Raw genomic sequence first — 20,647 nt, forward strand, 5'->3', positions numbered from 1 at the left:
GCTGCCGTAACGATGGCGGGAAATTCAAAGTTGGAGTCTTCAGAAATGGCGGGAAGGCGCTCAGGTCGACGACTCCCCTCGCCCCGTGGTGGACCACCAGCCCCCAGCCGCGTGATGTTTTCCAGCGTGGCGGCAGCGGCGTACAGTAGCTCCGCCAGTCTCTCGTGAGCCAGCCGTAGCGCGTCTGGCTGCGGCCCCTCTTCATGCCGATGCCCCGGTAGGAACGCGTCGGCCCCCGGCTGCGCCATGTCTTGGTGAGCCGCCTCGGGCTCAACGACTTCAGCAGTGTCCTCCTCCGGTACTCTGGCTCGAGCTGTCTGACGTGTTTCCATGTCCGTAGTACTTCTGACACCAGATGAAGTACCGGTGAAGACGCTGGACACCCAGGTTGAGGCACACGTATATTTATTTCAGCTTGTCGGTACAGGACAACACTAGAGGGGGTAGCGGCCCCCTCACCCGGATAACTGGGGATACCCCCTAGCTAACCTCACCTATCCCCAAGTCCTCCACTAACGGGCTAGGGGAGGCTAACTGGCCCGACACTGGTGAGTCGGGCTACGGTCTCCGGAGTCCCAGGGTCTAACCCTGGTTCACGGAACCACGCCTCTGGCTCGATCCTCTGCAGCCCTGACAAGGGCGGCGTCGAGGGGAGTCCAGGGCTCTAGCTAGAGGATCTTCACTCTTCCTCCTTCGTTCCCAGACTGAGCCCCGAGCTCTCTCTGTCCTCCCCCTTTATACCCCTCACCAGGATCCCAACCCCCCAGGCTGCCTGGCGCGGACGTCGTTGCGGGCACCCCCCCCCGTGTACTCCCGTAACTCCGCCCACTGTGTTTGTTACCCATTGGATCGTATGCACTTACAGCCCTCCCGTAACAGCCCTACAGTATCATCACGTTAAAACACGATGGTGTCAATAACACTTCTATTTACCAAACAAAAAAACACGATATGTTCATGAAATAATACTTACAAAGATTTAGGTGAAGTCGAAAATAGTTTTTGTGGAGGAACAAATTTCAAAGGACACGGTGCATTTCAGTACTTAGACTATGTTTTTATTATAATTGTTATTATGTACATTCCAAAAAAAAGATTTGTCAATATATTGCAGCCATTGGGAAAAAACTAATTTATACATCTCGGTGAAATTAAATTACAATCAAAACTTTGGCTTCATCAAAACACCGACGCATCAGAAGCCACCGACCACCGGAGCAGCGGGCAGCAGATCTCAGGGACGCGCAAACGCACCGAACGCCTTCAGCAGAATCGTGAGCACGGCAGAAGGGCACGGTTGTTGACACACGAGGGTTCGGCCTTCGTACATTGATCCGTAAACAATACCGGCTCCCCCCCCCTCGCTCTGTGCGGCAGTAGTAGTCGTATTAGTAGTAGATGCATTCCAAGAAAAGGGGGCACACAAAGCGAAAACCGCACGAGGAGGCAGCTGCCTGCCGAGTCGCACGCACAGTACCCACAGTACCCACAGTACACACGCACAATTCTGTCCCACGCCCGACCGCATAACCGCACGAGTGAATTCAAACCGCATAACGCGAATTCTGGGTAGAAAGAGGTTAGCCGCATTTCATATACAGCGGGGAATTTGCAAAAGTGCTGATAATTGTTGCTTTGGAAGCTAATAATAAGTCGTTCCTGAGTGATGCGAGTGGTGGTGGTTTAACATTCCGATTTAGAAGAAACATTAGTGGGGTGGAAGGAGTCAGTTGACTATTGATAAATACAGTTCAGTTTTCCAATGGGTCTAAGTTTATTTAGAAAAACCACGACTCAACCGTTCACATCACTGTTCCCATGGGAGCCTCATGTCTGCTAACCACAAGAAGTGGTTGAGACAGATGTGCACGCTATACAGAACAGCCACAATCCCCAGCCTCAAACTGCCACATGAAGGGGTTGGTCGGTTGGCAGATCTGGCACTGCAATGCTCAGACCAATAGACGCTCACCCACACTGCCATCTCCGTCTGCCAACCGATGCTTCTCCCGTCACCCCAAACGATCTCTGTGACATTCAAAGATGCACATTGCGGCAAACGTTGCTACACATACATTTGTACATTTTCTTAAATACATGTAAGTGTATTACAAATACTGTGCTCTGTTTCTGTCCGAGAGAAGATGACATCAGTGATAAACAAACTCTATTATTCTTTATAATTGCATGTGGTTTTTTTCTCATAAAAATTCACAGAAGTACACATTTAAACCTTATCAGTTGCGGCGAGTCTCAAAGTCAGTGCTCGGACCGCTCAGTGCAACGATGGCAAACGCCCCCACCCCCAATCCCAGATGGGGCCTCTGAGGGGGTCCTGGTGATGCGGTTTGTGAGCTCAAGATGGCGTGACTGGATGCTACGTTGCTTAAACACATCATGACATTAAAGTCGATTGTCTCACATTTTATCTTAGTCTGAATAATACTTAGAATTTTTTTTGCCAACGAACAGGCATTAAGATTGGCTGGAAACGATGCTGGGAGTTTAGAGTGTACCCAATGCCCTCTTGTTTACATGAGTGCCCCAAGTGTCGAGCTGTTGTGGGCACGAGCCGAGGACAAACGCACGCAAGGGGCGGGAGTTCGACTCACGTCATCGTCATTCTGCTACGTTGCTGATCAATGTACAAGGTCACACTGTCAGCTCCAGGCTGGTGATGTCTTCAACCCGCTATATATAAACACACACTGATGGTCTGCAACATAGGGCATGTTTTGTCCTGTTCACATGCAACCCTTAAGTATTGTTGCATTACTTATCATTCGTTATTGGCCTGCACAGGCATTGGTAAGAATAATATGAACTTCTACTGGCTAAAAGTACCTTCTTCGGCCCATCATCCCACACCTTCGTTTATGTCGAAAGTCAAAGGGTAACGCGTGTCACCGGGATAAGCAAAACACATTTGGCAAAAATGAAAACGAGTTCCGACCGCTCCTGCCCGAGGAACACATCTTATATACAGTATATTCTGATTCGCCCTGACGCGGGCATGAGATCAGCTACCTCCCTTAAAGCGCGGACCTGGGCCTCACAATCGTGTCACCGTCGTCGCCTCTGACGTTACGTCGCGAGACAGAAGTTTACGACTGCAAAGCCGCCGGAGTGCGTGCCCCTGCGAGCAGAATGGTGGCTCGTGCTCCTCAAGTCCCCCCCCCCGGCGTGAACGCCCGTGGTGCTTCCAGGCGCTACCGGTCGCGGATGTCAAAGAGGCTCTCGGCATCGCTGTCCGAGTCGTTGGCGAGGCCGTTCCGGAGCAGCAGCTCCACGGCCTCCTCGCGCTCGCGCACAGCCGGCTCCACCTCTGCCGGACGACATCGAGCAACAACTGAACAACAAGCCCACGGCTCAACAACAAGTACGCAACTCACCAAGTCTACGAGCCAAAGTGACTTTCTGCACAAACACGCGTGGGGGATAGCGGTCGTATCCTGTTCAGGCGTTGACATGCCAAGTTGCCGTGGTGAGCCAGAGTCTATCCACAGCTCACTCACAGTTGGGATCCGATTTAGCAAGTAGCACCTATAAAGGTCAGCAAGGTGCACAAAGGCGCCGGGTCGCCTTTGTCTTCCCAGTGCTGACGTTTGCACACCGCAGCGGGTACTGATTTAAGGCTGCGTCGACAGAGGCATTTTTGCAAAGGCCGAATCGTGGATGAAAGCCACGGACGCCGGCCGAGGAGTGAATTCCGCGGTTGTGGACCGGAGTCCGTACCAGGTGGCCGCAGCGCCTTGAGTGCCACGTGCAGCGAGATTCCCGCCAGGCACACGCCGAAGCCCACCCAGTTGAGCGGAGACATGATGTCCCCGTTGATGTGCGTGGCCAGCACCAGCGTGCACACCTCCTGAAACACCAAATGGGACGCAGACATTACTCTCCAGGGGAACGCAGGTACCCGCGCCCGCAAGCGTGCAGGCGCGCACATAACACAAACAGTCGTCGAGGAAGAACAAAGCATAGCAAAAAGCAACTGGCCTTGAAAATGCCGGAAATGGAGAGAGTGAGGCCGGACGTTTGGGAGACCAGCAGGAACTCGGAGAAGCTGAGGCCAAACGCGAGCACGCCTCCGAGCGCCAGCGTGCCCACGGACCACAACAGCACCTCGCTGTCGTGGAAGCCAAACAGCTTCTCCGTGCACGCCAAGCTCACACCTGCAGGAGTGGGGGAGGGGGGGGGCAGACAACACGAGAGAGGTCAGCGTCACACCAGCAGCGCACCAACGCTTGAAGGCAGCACTTTTATTTTTATGATTAAAACTCACACTTGCCGTGCCAGAAAATCTTCGACGAGTCTCAAAGCTCTTTTTCAGGAGGGACCTGCTAAGTTTTTTCAGTTGGAGGCGATGTTGCTGCGTATAATCCCAATTGAGTAATTTGCAAGTAATTTTTCTGCATTGGATTGGGATGTTTTGGCCAATACCAGGAAACCGAAGAGCCAGGAGAAAACCCATGCAGAACAGGGGGAGAACATACAAACTCCACTCACTCACTCTGTAGAACACGAGGAGAACACACAAACTCCACTCACTCACTCTGTAGAACAGGGGGAGATCACACAAACTCCACTCACTCACTCTGTAGGACAGGGGGAGATCACACAAACTCTACTTACTCACTCTGTAGAACAGGGGGAGATCACACAAACTCCATTCACTCACTCTGTAGAACATGGGGAGATCACACAAACTCCACTCACTCACTCACTCTGTAGAACAGGGGGAGATCACACAAACTCCACTCACTCACTCTGTAGAACAGGGGGAGATCACACAAACTCCACTCACTCACTCTGTAGGACAGGGGGAGATCACACAAACTCTACTTACTCACTCTGTAGAACAGGGGGAGATCACACAAACTCCACTCACTCACTCTGTAGAACAGGGGGAGATCACACAAACTCCACTCACTCACTCTGTAGGACAGGGGGAGTTCACACAAACTCCACTCACTCACTCTGTAGAACAGGAGAACACACAAACTCCACTCACTCTGTAGAACAGGAGGAGAACACACAAACTCCACTCACTCTGTAGAACAGGGGGGGGACATACAAACTCCACTCACTCTCTGCAGAACAGGGGGATATCATACAAACTCCACTCACTCACTCTGTAGAACAGGAGGAGAACATACAATCTCCACACAGAGAGGTCCCCGAGTCAGGAATTAAACCCAGGCCGTTCTTGCTATGAGACACAGGTGTAACCACTGCGGCACCCTGACAGTCAAACGAAAAAGAACGGACAAACATGTCCGCCCTAATGATATCAACAATAACAGATAACGTTTCCTGGGCAACTATCCGAGTAACTCACTCGTACAGTACACACTGAACCTACCGTCGCGGTACCGCAAATGGAGCGCACGTCACAATCGCTGCAACAGAAACAACGAGGACGTGTTATGGGCTTCACCTTCGTTGTAGAGGAACAATGGGAAGAGAGCGGCGAGCATGAGGGGCTGCAGGTGATACAGAGCATCCACGGGATTGTGCAACCCTGCAAGCCAGAGACAGGAAGTCAACCATTGCCACCGCTGCCACGAGCAACCAAAAGTCACACCGAGCTTATTCAAATTCACTCCAACACCTCGACACGCCACACACACTTGAGTAGAATACGGAGGAAAAGCCCTTTTATAAACAACCCACTGATTTCTAACTCTATTCTCAGCAGGCGATTGAATATTGTAGCAGCGATGGATCCATACCACTCTTTCAGAGGAGTGTTAAAAGATGTAATAAAACATTGAATAAGCAAGCGCATTGACAATGGTTGGTGCATGGACTTTGAACGTAAACGTAGCATTCTCCCTCTTAATTTAGTGGGGTATCTACAAGTGGATCACGTGTGTAAAACACTGGAATTACATTGGGAATGCTACCTGGAGCAAGGGTGGTGCTGAAACAACCCGAGGGTATTCCGCCAGGTGCCACCTCTGGTGTGTAATGCCTCGGTCGCAAGTTAACAGAGTCGACTGTTGAGAAACTGGATGAATGATGTGGAGATGGGGGACCCATTCCATACGCCTTGAGCAAAATACAATCACACGTTTCTGCAAAGTGCATGGGGACTTTCACACTGCACCTCGACATTGCTAAAGAAATTGCATGGGACGATGTTGACGTGTGTAACTCTGGATCTACTTTTAAGGAATCGTGTCCTGCAATCAGCGGAAGGCGACGGCTATACCAAAAACGCAATGGCAACTGACATCATTGCATCTTACAAAAAATAAAATTTACACAGAGCCTTTTGTCAATCCACCATGTCAGTCTTGGGGGTGGTTTGATCATACTTCACCACGCCGGGCCATGCGGGTTGGCAAAGTTGTGGGAGGGGGTGGAGGCAGGACCGGTTCAAACACGGCGGATGTTATCCACGGCTGGGAATCGAACTGAGGTTGTCCGCTTAATGAACTAAGCACTGCGTCACCGCCTCTCCCCCTCGTCATACATTAGAGCAGTACTTCTTAACCCGGAGTGCACTCGCCCCCTGGGGGCGTGAGGTGCCCATTCTGAGAATCATAGGGGTGCAGATTGCAGTAAAGGTTAAGAACCACTTCATTAGAGAGGTGAAAGTGACACGCGTGTAAACACGCCCGCACGTGTGTCGGCGGCATGGTGGGGGGGGGGGGGGGAGGCGGTGATGCGGTCCAGCCATGGCGCATTTGCGGCTTGTTGCGTAAGTTTGCGGTTCGAGTCTGGCTGGCCGCCCTGCTTAATACTGCAGTGCATTATAAATACTACAACTGCTTACTACTACGTGGCAACTGCTTCACATGCTCTGCAAATGTACACAAGTGGTATTACACAGAGCAATATCGGCAACTACTGTGGGGCACAAACCACGGCAGCAGATGTGGACATGTGATGATGCACAAATGGGAAATTAAATACACTTCGGGCTGTGCGCGGCAACTGTGGTCACCGCCCAGAACAGAACCGTGGAGCGAGTGACGTGGATTCGGTGCCCGATTCACAAACACAAGGGAGGAGGTACACCACAGTGATTCACTCAGTTACCCCCGACGCAATCAACTTACTCAACCGCCTCATAGTAAAATTATAGCTGCAGCCCTACACCCACGTCAGCCGTACAAAAAAAGACTGAAATCTCCAACGTAAGCCACTGGAGCTATGCACTTAGCAAATCTAGAAGCTTGTCTCTTCTTTAGAAGGCTGTGTCTGTCTCTCGTGTTTTAACATCTTGACACCTGTTGTATTGCCAGAAAGGGTACAATCTATTCTTATTTAAATCCTTTATATTAAGTTCGCTTGCTTGCTTGCGTGCTTACGACCGTGCAAATCTTTCGGTCGTTTTTTAACCCACTTCCCATGATCCAATCGAGCTGACATTTTCCACACAGACTCGTTGTGCGTGACAATAAATTTTCGTGAATTTTTTTTTGCAAAATTTGACACTTTTTAGGATTTTTTTGTTTGTATTCAATTACCAATTGCTTAATGCTGCCAGGCAATCATCTGACCCATAGGTGGCAGCCATCTCAAGCCAGAGGACGAGAGGACTCTAGCCGCCACGCATATAAAGGATTTATAGTGAAAAACTTAGTTTTTACGGGTTAATTTTTTTTTCAACGTATTCTTTTCATGATTATGTCGCACGTGCAACATGCGGTGGGGGGGGGGGGTAGGGCGGGGGGGTGTTGCGGCCCACAAACCGAGCTCTGCCTTCTGAGTGAGGATCTGGGTGAGCGTCCAGCGGATCCCGCCGATGAACGAGGCGGTGAGCACGAGCAGGAAGCCCTCCAGGTTGAACTGGGTTGACTCGTAGGTGAACATGAAGAGGCCGCCCGCAATGAGGCTCACCACCACGATGAGGCTCGGCCGCTACGCGACAACAACGGTCGCAACGTCACAACGACAACCACGGTCCAAACGAGCACAGGGACACCATGGCCAAGGCACACGAGGCCTCCAACTGGAGAGAGGTTGCAAGGTGCGGGAGATCTCCCCCTTGTGTTCGCTCGGAGGTCCGCAATGTTTCATTCACGGTAAGTAACTATGCTAAGTTTGTGAGAAATTCTGGATCGCTGCACAAAGCATCGATAAACACTTCCCATGCCGCTAGACAGACGCTGACATTAACGCGAGGATTTTGATATGGCTCTGAAATCTGAGCTAAAAAAATCCAAATAAGCGTGAATGTAACGAGTTACGGATGATGAATTTGTAGTCGGAGGGCGTAGTGGTCAATAAATAATCAAGAAGAAACAGTATACTCTCTGGTTCTTTCGGTAAAGATGGACGCTTGTGTTGCGACCGAAACGTCGTGTTTTCCTTTGTTATTTTTTCTACCTACGTGACTTTACCGAAAGAACCAGAGTGTGGATTCCTGCAGTCATGAAAGCTTCAAATCAAGAAGAAACAGGTTTGAGATTGAACCGAGCAGGAACACTGGCTAAAGAAAGCAACTATCAGCAGAACTCTGTCTCTTCACACACAAATATTCATGAGTCCATCAGCCCATCGGCTTTCTAGACCAACATCGATCAGCATTTGTTTAAGTAAGAAAACTGTGGACCTGTTTAAACATTAGAGGTCTCATCAACAGTCAGGCCCGTAAAACAAATGCTGTGGGATTACCAGCTGTAATTGAAAAGAGCACTCGAAGTTAAGTATGGGGCCCCATATACATGCCGTATGAAGTACTCTTGCCAATATGCGGCAATATAATTTTATGGAGTTCTCTTTCAATTTGCCAACTTCACCTTTATGCGGGGTTATAAATAGATAAATCACCTTACAAGACCATCTTTAGTCATGTATTTGTAGTGTTGTACAGACGGACTCTTCAACGTCTTTTGTAGCACACACTTTTATTCGTCTTATTAACACAGTCCCTATGCACTGAGGGGTATACGGTCCCCTCACCCGTTACACTCAGAACGTACAAGCCCCCGTACCCTACAGGCTACTTAATATCCCGCTCTTTCAGTGTCCTCTGACTGGACCTAGGGAGATGTCTCCCGACCATTGGTTACTCTAAACCCTAGCCCTGATAAGGGCTGGAGGGCTTGGTCCAGGGTCCTAGGCTTCTTCCGCCGTCTTGGGTCTTCGTGTAGTCGAACTCCCCGAGAGCTCCGAGCGCTCTGGCTTTATACTTGTTCGTGGCCGGGTTGTCCAATCCCCGGCCACCTTGTGGAACCCTGTGATTGGTCGTTCCCAATCTGCTTTTCGATCCCAATTCACCCTATCTGACCCTGACCGTTTGGTCGCGCGGGAAAACCTTGTTTACGGTCAGCTCTCACAGCTTGTGAGACCCTGACCGTTAGTTTGAGCGGGAAAACCTTGTTAACGATTTGCTCTCCCAGTTTGTGAACATCGAGTGGGTAACTCTACTACATCTTTATCGTGATTACTACTTCTGACAGCACCACAATAAGCGTGGCATACTTGTAGATAAGTGGGGGCATGTGGAGGCATGTAGGGTACTCACAGCCCTCTCCAGCCTGAACACGATGGAGAAAAGGAGGATGAAGATGATCGACGTTGACTTGGTCATGGTGTATCTGGATGGGACCAACAAAAAGAAACATCAGAAATTACATTCGCAATAATAATTTAGTGCATTACGGTATTCGTGATATTCCTATAGCTCAGGGCTAGTGTGAAGGCGCTGTTTCACAGATGGCTACAGTCTGTCAGTAGGGAGGGGGTGAGAATGTTGCGATGGTAATCCCAATTGAGTAACGCAGGTCCATTTTAAATTTTGGCAAATTTGGACTGTGACCCTAGCACACAATGACTTATTTTTTCCGAATGACATTAGGGGATCTTTAACGTCAACTGTGTCGTGTTTTGTTACTACACACAGCGCAGCCTGCTGGATTCAAACCACGAAACTCTGCAACAAGCGGCAAAGGAGCTACCGCTGGGCCGTGTCACCACGAATAAAATCTCATTGCCAAGAACACTCTACACCCTGACCTTACCAAGTAATTATTTGAAAACTCGACGACAGCCAATGGATATATTTGTGTCATACACAAATAAGAATTAAAGTGGCAATTTTGAAGTGGTATGAAAGTGAGAGAAAACTTATTTCTGAAAGATATATATTTTTAAACATATGATTTTCCGTCACTAGAAATTACTTCCTCCAAAGGCGAATCTATAAAACTTCCCAAAAGATAGTAACGCTCCCAAAATACCAAGGCCCAATGTTAAACACAATAACCATGCTATGTATTTTATCTGAGAAATATCGAAACCCAATAAAACTTTCAGGGAATCAAGGGAGAGGGGGGCAATTCCTCCTTGAAACCACCACTGCCCTCCTTTAGTCTTCACATAGATTATAAAATATTGATATTACATGATACATCAATGCTGAGGATGTTAAAAGTATGGTACAAACATTTTCTTCACATTCCACCGATCGTGCATTCACGTCAGTTCATGAGCTTTTAATCCTGGCCATATTGGTTTTATTTGCAGTTGTATTTCCTTAATATTATAGCAAATGCATTTGTGGCATACTTTGAATTCATGGACCTGCATTCTATAACTCTCAACGAAACCTACAGTGGATGCCATATGGATTCAACTTTTCCAAAACAACGCTCCACAAAGACATTTCAGCACATCGAATGCCTGTATGAATTACAGGCCCATTACCAAATTTCTTTGAGTGTGCCAGACCTCATCGGATCTCGGAAGCTCAGCCTGGAAAGTGCTTGGATGGGTGTTATAGGCTACATGATGGATAGTAGAGGGCGGTGCAGCAATACCCATTGTTGTACATGCTATGAAGAGGGCCCATTGACCAAAACGTTACCAATTACATTTTGCTTTTAAGGCAGTGTTGTTGACAAGTGCATTGAGTTTCACTCTGTTGTACTGTACTTTCTATGCACCTGCATCCATGCTACCCGCATCACCATCCCGCACAGACCAGCAGTGGATTGACAAAGGAACTCTACGTTAAAAAAAGAACTGTACGTGTATGCGTGCATATATGCAAATGATGTGTGCATGCACAAGCATGCTCGTGTTCGTGCCCATTAACGTGTGTACTCGTACACGTGAACGTTCAAGTTGATAAGACATCAACGACTCACAATGAAATTGTAATGAACAGGAAACTCCAGTTAGACAGGCCAATATCCAGGGCGCTCGCAATGGCTGAAAACAAACAGAAGAATGATTACATATTATACTTGTTAATGCAGGAATGTTTTGAATGTGGCAAACTTGGACACTGACGCCAGCACAGAGTGGAATAAACATCAGTCAGTGTTGCAGGCCTCAAGGCCATGGCCACGGGGCAACATGAAGTATCGTGCTCACGGTCTGTCAGGACGCTGGAATATATCTCAGGTCCAATGACCAAGGTGCACATTTCCCAAGATGGTGGAAAGACATTTCCCGCAAATATTCGAGTACAAGACACAGGGCAACTGCTGACAACTTCCACAGATTGGACTGTTCTATTGCTCAATGTTGGTGTGAAGTGGATTCTGACAATAATTAAAGCCTCTACATCATTGGACCTCCTTTGCCAGTACCAAAATATAATAATAGGTTTTTTCCCCTTTTTTTCTGGCAACAAAACTGAAACCTTTATACAAGGATTCATGTCTGCATTAACCACAATACTTCAGTCAAATGCAAAAAAAACACGCAATGATAATACATGCATTGTCCGTGACACTGATTGGTCCTCTGGTCGAGCACCAATTGGGTCGAGGCTCAAAAGAAAACCGTCCCTTGATGTGGACCAATCAGTGTCACGGACAATGCATGTATTATCATTGCGTGTTTTTTGTTTGCATTTGACTGCAAGTATTGTGGTTAATGCAGACATGAATCCTTGTAAAAAGGTTTCAGTTTTGTTGCCAGAAAAAAGGGGAAAAACACTATTATTAATAATTAAAGCCGTTCTTGCACCCTGGCCATGTGCTATTTGCCTGCCCATAGAGATAAAAGCCACGCTCAATAATTTCTATTTAAAAAAACTACCTTTTATGAAACAATTTAAAGCGTTTTGTTATCACTCTTCACACGTTATATAATTCTTCATCATTATTTTTTTTATCATAATGTATCCTCTCTTGTACACAAGGTGTTTTTTTTTCACTCGATCTCATTGCAAGAAAATAAGTGCTGCAGTTAATGGGCTGTGGGTGAAATAAAGCATTGATATAACGTCAGCGTTCATTGCAACATCGTTAACATTGTACTCATCGAATGAACACTACCGCCAATTGCTGTCCCATTCAGCTACATCATTCAAATAAGCAATAGGAGAGGTGGGGGGAAATTTACAATTGTAACTGTGCAATTCATAATAGATTGGAATCACAATTCAACGTGAAATGTAATGTTAGTTAACCATTGCTTTTGCAATTGCAATCTTGGCAAGTGCCCAAACTCGGCAGGTGGCCAGGCTGGCGAGAGGAGAGTTGGTGACCGTCTCACAGAGGTCGCAACCGGGTACCCGATACCCGTACCCTACCCGATACCCGGCTACCTGTACCTGGCTGGGTACGGGTATGGGTACCCGTTTGCGACCCTGGTGCGGCCGGATACGGGTAGGCCATGAGTCACTGGTGAGTAACCGTTTGTCACTCATTTCCCAACGTCTTGTCTCTTCTCACAATTCAAGTTCCTAGAATCAACCCACCCGCGCCTGCAACATGGCTTCATCCCAGAGGTCGCAATCAGGTACCCGATACCCGTACCCTCCCTGTACCCGGCTGGGTACGGGTAGGGTACCCGGCCAGGTACGGGTAGGGTACGGGTACGGCCGGGTACGGGTACCCGTTTGCGACCCTGGTGCGGCCGGGTACGGGTAAGGAATCAAAACCCGCTTGCGACCTCTGCCATCTCACCCGTGGGCCCCACACGCTTGAGGTACTCGGGCCAAGGCAGGGCCACGCGCTCCCGCTCCCCGGTGCACTGCATCATCGCTCGCACCAGTGCCGAAAACATGAAGTTCATGGCCATGTGCACCATGGTCATGGCCAGCGGGAAGTGGAAACCCTGGGGAAAACAAACAGACAGGGCGTGGCGTCGGTGACGGGCAAGGTGCAGTCGCTATCACGTATCGCGTTCCCATTGTGCTGGCGGCCCCTTGCTGCGTGGCGGCACAGAAGACGTCCCTTTGGTAAATCTCGACAGCAAACACAATGTTTGCGTGACGTTGGGGAATGGGCACCCTGAACAGGATGTCACAGGGCTACTTTTGTTGTACGTTTTGGTTCTGAAAACATTCACATGAATGAAGATGGAAACAAAGTTGGTGATCTTAACGAAATTTTATCACAATTTGCGATCGGCATCAAGGCCTTAACGAGCCAAAGTACACGTCAGATCTGTTGCAGAGCAACCCTTTATGTTGGTGGATTGCCTACGGAAGTGGATATTACAGAGCTACCTCTGAACTACCTTCAAGTGACCCCTGGGGTCCACAACTAGCAGAGTGCAGCACTTCCCACTCGCTCTGCACTACGAGAGTGACATTTGTCACATGCAAGTAAAAACGTTATTTACACTTTGAGAGATAGCATTTTAGCCGAATTGTGAAAACCAAATTTAATAAGATGCCCTTTTTGATGAGGTAAAGAAAACGAATCAACCAGCAACACTTCAAAACCTGGTTGAATCATTGGTAGCTGCCCAGATGCGATCCAATTGTTGTCAGATCAGCGCTCAGATTTCTGAATCACGTAGCCACTTCATCCCTGTCACATCTTTGTGGGCTCAGCACGTCTCTCAGGTTACCGAGCGTACAGTGTCCGTGCGTTAGATGTCCAACAATTCACCCCTCACTATTCCCGCAATTAATATTTTGCCTTGATTCAGGGTCATACGAAATCAACTCAAGAATCAATATACTGTCTTGTTTGTTCAGTCTCGTCTGCACCATCTCAATGTCTTGTTTGTGCCATCGGTAAGGATAAATGTACATTTTGTAGGATTTTGCACAAAAGTTAAATAATTCGTTTTAACAAAGCAAGATTCGTTTCGTGAATTGCAACAATAATAATCGATGCTCGGCAATGAATCCTCTGCATTTCAGTCGACTGTTGCACGTATATACCTATTTGTTAACAAGGGTCATCCTTTAGACACCAGCCAATGCTGTCCCAACAGCGGACACACAACTGCATTCAATTCAGTGTGTGGATATTGCTGAACTTCTGTCTCCGATGTATCTCACTGATGACAGTAGCCACTACAAAACATTACTCTGGTTGTACAGTACCTGCCTTTTTCACACAGCGACATTGGCCAACTGCCTTTCACCATCATAATGCACACGTGTAAGTACCCTTTGTTAAGTTGAAGGGAAATGCATCCCCTCTGTTGGGCCTGCGTATTGCAGGGTTTTTACATTTTAAAAAACTGTTAGCCTTGCTTCATGTGAAGTTTCACGCACACAGGGAATACAATGTACTGTAAATTCAATCCTCACCAACTTGCAAAATTTGTTTGTGAGGATTGTTGGATATTATCATCTTGGGGCACCGGTTTGAGCGTGGCTTCAAACAATGGCCCAGGCTTTCCAGTCTCAGCTGGGGAGGGTGAGATGATGTATTAAAATCATGAGGAGGTAAGCTATAATGCACAAGTAATGGCAGGCCACTTGACCAGTTCTTCCTGGAACACAGACCTGTGTTTGCTACACAAACAGAGGAATCCACTGCTAGATGAGGGCCTAACCAAAGCCTTGTGGGTTGTGGGAAAAAGAACGCTTTTATTAAGCCACACCATCTGCATTCCAGTTAATCTATGAAGCCACTCCCATTTGTAGGTAACTGGACACAATACTTGAGTACTCTGGATAGATTTTAATATTTGTCATGAGAAAGCCCTGTCGTTTTTAGTACAAAAATAACATGTATTTCAAATGTAGGCTTTCACGGCCAATATTATGATTCGTACTTGCTTTTATTTAGCTTTTCAACGGATTTGGTTTTTCAGAAAACCAGAAGAATGTTGAAAAGCATGACAATGTTTATACGTAGTTTCGCTAGAGATTATATCCAGCAGCATCAGGTCTTAGCAAGAACTCCGCTCTTGAGTGAAAGAGCTTCACAATCTGGATCCCTAATTAAAATAGAAAACTCCAGCTTATTAACACAATAAACCATACTATATTTATGGATAGCCTATTTTCACCTGCACTACAGATTCACCTTATTGCGAAAAACTAACCTGCCAATTACAACCAACCAGCAATCAACTCTTAATCATTAAAGTGGTTCACCAGCATGTCTGCTCTAATGATACGATGGCACCAACTAAAGGCCCTGGAACAGGAAGCTCTTTCAACCAAGAGCTGAGTCCCACGTCAGACAGGGTACATCAGGGTGAGGGCCCTCACCCAGCAGTGAATTGGGCTGGTATCCCCTTCATCAAAGGGCTGGGAAAAGGGCCAGTCTCACCTTCATCAAAGGGCTAGTCTCACTTTCATCAAAGGGCTAGTCTCACCTTCATCAAAGGGCTAGTCTCACCTTCATCAAAGAGCCGGTCTCACCTTTATCAAAGGGCTAGTCTCACCTTCATCAAAGGGCTAGTCTCACCTTCATCAAACGGCTGGTCTCACCTTCATCAAAGGGTGGTCTCACCTTCATCAAAGGGTTAGTCTCACCTTCATCAAAGGGTTGGTCTCACCTTCATCAAAGGGCTGGTCTCACCTTCATCAAAGGGCCAGTCTCACCTTCATCAAAGGGCCAGTCTCACCTTCATCAAAGGGGCAGTCTCACCTTCGTCAAAGGGTTAGTTCACCTTCATCAAAGGGCTAGTTTCACCTTCATCAAAGGGCCAGTCTCACCTTCATCAAAGGGCTGGTCTCACCTTCATCAAAGGGCTGGTCTCACCTTCATCAAAGGGCTGGTCTCACCTTCATCAAAGGGCTGGTCTCACCTTCATCAAAGGGCTGGTCTCACCTTCATCAAAGGGCTAGTCTCACCTTCATCAAACGGCTGGTCTCACCTTCATCAAAGGGTTAGTCTCACCTTCATCAAAGGGCTAGTCTCACCTTCATCAAAGGGTTGGTCTCACCTTCATCAAAGGGCCAGTCTCACCTTCATCAAAGGGCCAGTCTCACCTTCATCAAAGGGGCAGTCTCACCTTCGTCAAAGGGTTAGTTCACCTTCATCAAAGGGCTAGTTTCACCTTCATCAAAGGGCCAGTCTCACCTTCATCAAAGGGCTGGTCTCACCTTCATCAAAGGGCTGGTCTCACCTTCATCAAAGGGCTGGTCTCACCTTCATCAAAGGGCTGGTCTCACCTTCATCAAAGGGCTAGTCTCACCTTTATCAAAGGGCTGGTCTCACCTTCATCAAAGGGCAAGTTTCACCTTCATCAAAGGGCTAGTTTCACCTTCATCAAAGGGCCAGTCTCACCTTCATCAAAGGGCTGGTCTCACCTTCATCAAAGGGCTGGTCTCACCTTCATCAAAGGGCTGGTCTCACCTTCATCAAAGGGCTGGTCTCACCTTTATCAAAGGGCTAGTCTCACCTTCATCAAAGGGCTGGTCTCACCTTCATCAAAGGACTAGTGTCACCTTCATCAAAGGGCCAGTCTCACCTTCATCAAAGGGCTGGTCTCACCTTCATCAAAGGGCTAGTCTCACTTTCATCAAAGGGCTGGTCTCACCTTCATCAAAGGGCTAGTCTCACCTTCATCAAAGAGCCGGTCTCACCTTTATCAAAGGGCTAGTCTCACCTTCATCAAAGGGCTAGTCTCACCTTCATCAAACGGCTGGTCTCACCTTCATCAAAGGGTTAGTCTCACCTTCATCAAAGGGCTAGTCTCACCTTCATCAAAGGGTTGGTCTCACCTTCATCAAAGGGCTGGTCTCACCTTCATCAAAGGGCCAGTCTCACCTTCATCAAAGGGCCAGTCTCACCTTCATCAAAGGGGCAGTCTCACCTTCATCAAAGGGTTAGTTTCACCTTCATCAAAGGGCTAGTTTCACCTTCATCAAAGGGCCAGTCTCACCTTCATCAAAGGGCTGGTCTCACCTTCATCAAAGGGCTGGTCTCACCTTCATCAAAGGGCTGGTCTCACCTTCATCAAAGGGCTAGTCTCACCTTCATCAAAGGGCTGGTCTCACCTTCATCAAAGGGCTAGTTTCACCTTCATCAAAGGGCTAGTTTCACCTTCATCAAAGGGCCAGTCTCACCTTCATCAAAGGGCTGGTCTCACCTTCATCAAGGGCTGGTCTCACCTTCATCAAAGGGCTGGTCTCACCTTCATCAAAGGGCTGGTCTCACCTTCATCAAAGGGCTGGTCTCACCTTTATCAAAGGGCTAGTCTCACCTTCATCAAAGGGCTGGTCTCACCTTCATCAAAGGACTAGTGTCACCTTCATCAAAGGGCCAGTCTCACCTTCATCAAAGGGCTGGTCTCACCTTCATCAAAGGGCCAGTCTCACCTTCATCAAAGGGCTGGTCTCGCCTTCATCAAAGGGCCAGTCTCACTGTCATCAAAGGGCCAGTCTCACTTTCATCAAAGGGCTAGTCTCACCTTCATCAAAGGGCCAGTCTCACCTTCATCAAAGGGCTGGTCTCACCTTCATCAAAGGGCTGGTCTCACCTTCATCAAAGGGCTAGTCTCACCTTCATCAAAGGGCTGGTCTCACCTTCATCAAAGGGCCAGTCTCACTGTCATCAAAGGGCCAGTCTCACTTTCATCAAAGGGCTAGTCTCACCTTCATCAAAGGGCCAGTCTCACCTTCATCAAAGGGCTGGTCTCACCTTCATCAAAGGGCCAGTCTCACCATCATCAAAGGGCCAGTCTCACTTTCATCAAAGGGCTGGTCTCACCTTCATCAAAGGGCCAGTCTCACCTTCATCAAAGGGCTGGTCTCACCTTCATCAAAGGGCCAGTCTCACTTTCATCAAAGGGCTAGTCTCACCTTCATCAAAGGGCCGGTCTCACCTTCATCAAAGGGCTGGTCTCACCTTCATCAAACGGCTGGTCTCACCTTCATCAAAGGGCCAGTCTCACCTTCATCAAAGGTCTAGTCTCACCTTCAAAAAAAGGCTAGTCTCACCTTCATCAAAGGGCTAGTCTCACCTTCATCATCCACTTGTTGTAGAAGGTGATGCCGATGGAAAAGCTGTAGTAGAGCACCACGAGGCCCAACGTGAGCAGCGTGCGGCGGCACAGGCGGCACCAGTCGGCACCGCTGAGCCGTCGGGCCGGCATGCAGCTGGCAGTAGAGAGAGCCTGGCCCGAGCCCACGCAGCTCTCGGCGAACTTGAGACGGATGGAGACGCGCTTGCGACCCGCTCGCTTCCCCTTCGTCATGATGCCGCGACGATGGGTCTCTCAAAAATGAAATATTGGGGCGCACTCGCCAGTTATAAAGTCAAACCGCACTGGTTTAATATACACGAGGCCCGGGTCTTCTTTGTAAAGTAGTTAGCATGTTCAAAGTCTTCAACAGGGAGTCACTTGCCTTGAAGGACTTTAAAAAAGTGTGTGGTACGCAAATCCCCTTTCAGATGAGACGTGTCTGAAAGAACCCCTCCCTCCCCCCCCACACATGGGGTGCTCGTGATATTGACCGATGCGTCTCAACACACCAATATCTTGTCACCTCTTGCCAATGCTTAATTCACGATGTGGCGTTCCTATTCAACCTCAGGTTGCGTGTCACGACGCGTCAAGTCTTCAGAGGCTAGTCCGTGTCGCCAGGCCGCCCTTTGACGTGTTCATATTTTCTGCTGAGTGAGCATGCAGAGTCAGCAGATAAATTCACTTCTCTAGCCAGTGGAAGTCGCTTTCAGCCTCACGGTATTTCACGCAGTTACAAAAGCAGTCGGGTACTAAATTGACTTTCTCTCTCTGGCTGTGCGTGTTCCAAGTCTTTTCAAATATGCATGCACGTTTTGTCTTGACCGCGATTCAATGCCACACAATAACTTCACTTTTAGATGATAATAAGAAGAAAACCCCGACAATCCTGCACTTGAAGGGACACATTAACTCGCCCTTTAAGAGTAGTGCTGGCTCTCACCCGGCCAGCTGTCAACATTCGCGCTGTGAAGTGTGCAGCTAACGTCAATAACAATGACAGCACCTCTCTGAAGCCACGGCCATCCGTGTGACAGGCGACTAGACTTTGCAATAATAAACACGAGATAATAATTATCAGCTTCTCATAAGAAACATTGACACACGTGCGTTGAGCGGTGGTCACATGTAAACAAACTCGCTACCTGCGTAATTAACACATCTCTAAGACCGTCTGTAAATGTCAATATTTTCCTCGTCGATAACTCTCTTTCCCAGTCACGGTAAACAATTCCTGCCGTGTGTAATTAACCCGCTTTTCGTTGAGTTATGTCACCGAATTTAGCACGGATGGCTACGCATGATGCGAAATAAGTTCAACAAATATACTGAATCACCGACTTCAGACCGAACGCATTTACTAAATACACCAAGCGTAATAGTACGTTGGTCAATAGCCGTTATTTTTATAGCATAAAGAGCAGGCAGATTCTAATCAAGACAATGCTTCAACTAGATCTCCAGACGCTTTCCCCGCAGATACTGGAACACTTAAATCAACTCCCTTTCAAGAAGGTGGAAACCCAAGCACGGCACACGAAGAACACCCAAACCGCATAGAAGAGGCGAGTACGCCACAGTCCGCACAGATGGGTTCACGAACCCCCTTCTGTCTGTGCACTGCAACACCTCCAGACGATTAGAAGTTTCGTTCCCTCTCCCAAATCTGTGACAGCAAACACGGAGCGGCTTGCAGAGACCACGCTCACGACGGCTGTGATATAAAGTGCGGGCAAGAAGCCAGCCGAGGATCTAAGAGTATCGTCATGTCCAACGTTGCCGGCTACAGAGCTGGGAAAGGCCGAGAGGAGCCGGGGGGAGGGGTGGTGCGGCCTTGCTCGGCCCCCGACTAGGCTCGCTCTGCCTGGGCAGAGCTTCTATCCGAGGCCGGGGGTTAGGCCGCGGGCCTCGCGCCGAGAGCGGTCGCCGCCGCGCGTGTGCGAGCCACCGGGCAGGATGAGACGGGCGGCGCGGCCTTGTCTCGCGTCCCGCTCGGCTCGAGAGGCGCGCGGTGAGGAGGTGGAGGGCGGCGAGGAGGTGGAGGCCGCGGGAGACGCCGAGGCCGGCGATGTCACCAACGGACGCAGCGGGGAACCTCCACGTCACTGCGCGAGCGGGGCCCCGACACGTGAATCCCCCCCCACCCCACCCCCAGTCCCCCCCCACCCCACCCCCAGTTCAAGTTCATGTATTAGGTGTAGCCCTGTGAGACATTCGGCTCTTGAATCGGGTGCAACCGCAACAAACACAAAACAAAAACATGAACAAAAAACATTAAAGTGACTATGTGACTGAGTGCAAACAGAAATCCAAGAAAAGACAGCAAAACATTGCAGAAAAAAAATCACCGTACACCAACACTGTGTGCAAAAATCCCAGTGGGATGCAAGTCAAACAACCAACAACCACAAGACAACTTAGATTAAGGCCATCAGTCTAACTCTGTACTACAACAGTCCCCCCCCACCCCACCCCCAGTCCCCCCCACCCACCGCCACAGTCCCCCCCCCCTCCCCAGTCCCCCCCTCCCCAGTCCCCACCCCCCTCCACTCCCCACCCCCCGTGC

General features: G+C 48.7%; 1 protein-coding gene across 1 annotated transcript; it reads right to left on the minus strand.

The window, feature by feature from the left end:
• Positions 1 to 1,036: 1,036 nt before the first annotated feature.
• SLC35H1 (solute carrier family 35 member H1) lies at positions 1,037 to 20,197 on the minus strand. Its single transcript, XM_078606643.1, has 9 exons — positions 18,079 to 20,197; positions 12,879 to 13,029; positions 11,106 to 11,169; positions 9,482 to 9,554; positions 7,704 to 7,872; positions 5,438 to 5,521; positions 3,997 to 4,172; positions 3,736 to 3,865; positions 1,037 to 3,325 (listed from the first exon to the last, which is right to left on the minus strand). Exons 1-9 carry the CDS (start codon positions 18,310 to 18,312, stop codon positions 3,210 to 3,212), a joined length of 1,197 nt encoding a protein of 398 aa, XP_078462769.1. The 5' UTR covers positions 18,313 to 20,197; the 3' UTR covers positions 1,037 to 3,209.
• Positions 20,198 to 20,647: the final 450 nt, after the last annotated feature.

This window comes from Lampetra planeri, chromosome 26, assembly GCF_965212315.1.
Source record: "Lampetra planeri chromosome 26, kcLamPlan1.2.h2, whole genome shotgun sequence".
NCBI lineage: Eukaryota > Metazoa > Chordata > Hyperoartia > Petromyzontiformes > Petromyzontidae > Lampetra > Lampetra planeri.

Excerpts from the sequence above, each read along its gene's own strand:
- SLC35H1 (XM_078606643.1), bottom strand. The coding sequence starts at position 18,312 with ATGACGAAGGGGAAGCGAGCGGGTCGCAAGCGCGTCTCCATCCGTCTC. Across the intron at positions 11,170-12,878 it reads CAAGCGTGTGGGGCCCACGG|CCATTGCGAGCGCCCTGGAT; the intron begins GTGAGATGGCAG and ends GTTTGTTTTCAG. Across the intron at positions 9,555-11,105 it reads CTGTTCATTACAATTTCATT|ATACACCATGACCAAGTCAA; the intron begins GTGAGTCGTTGA and ends GGTCCCATCCAG.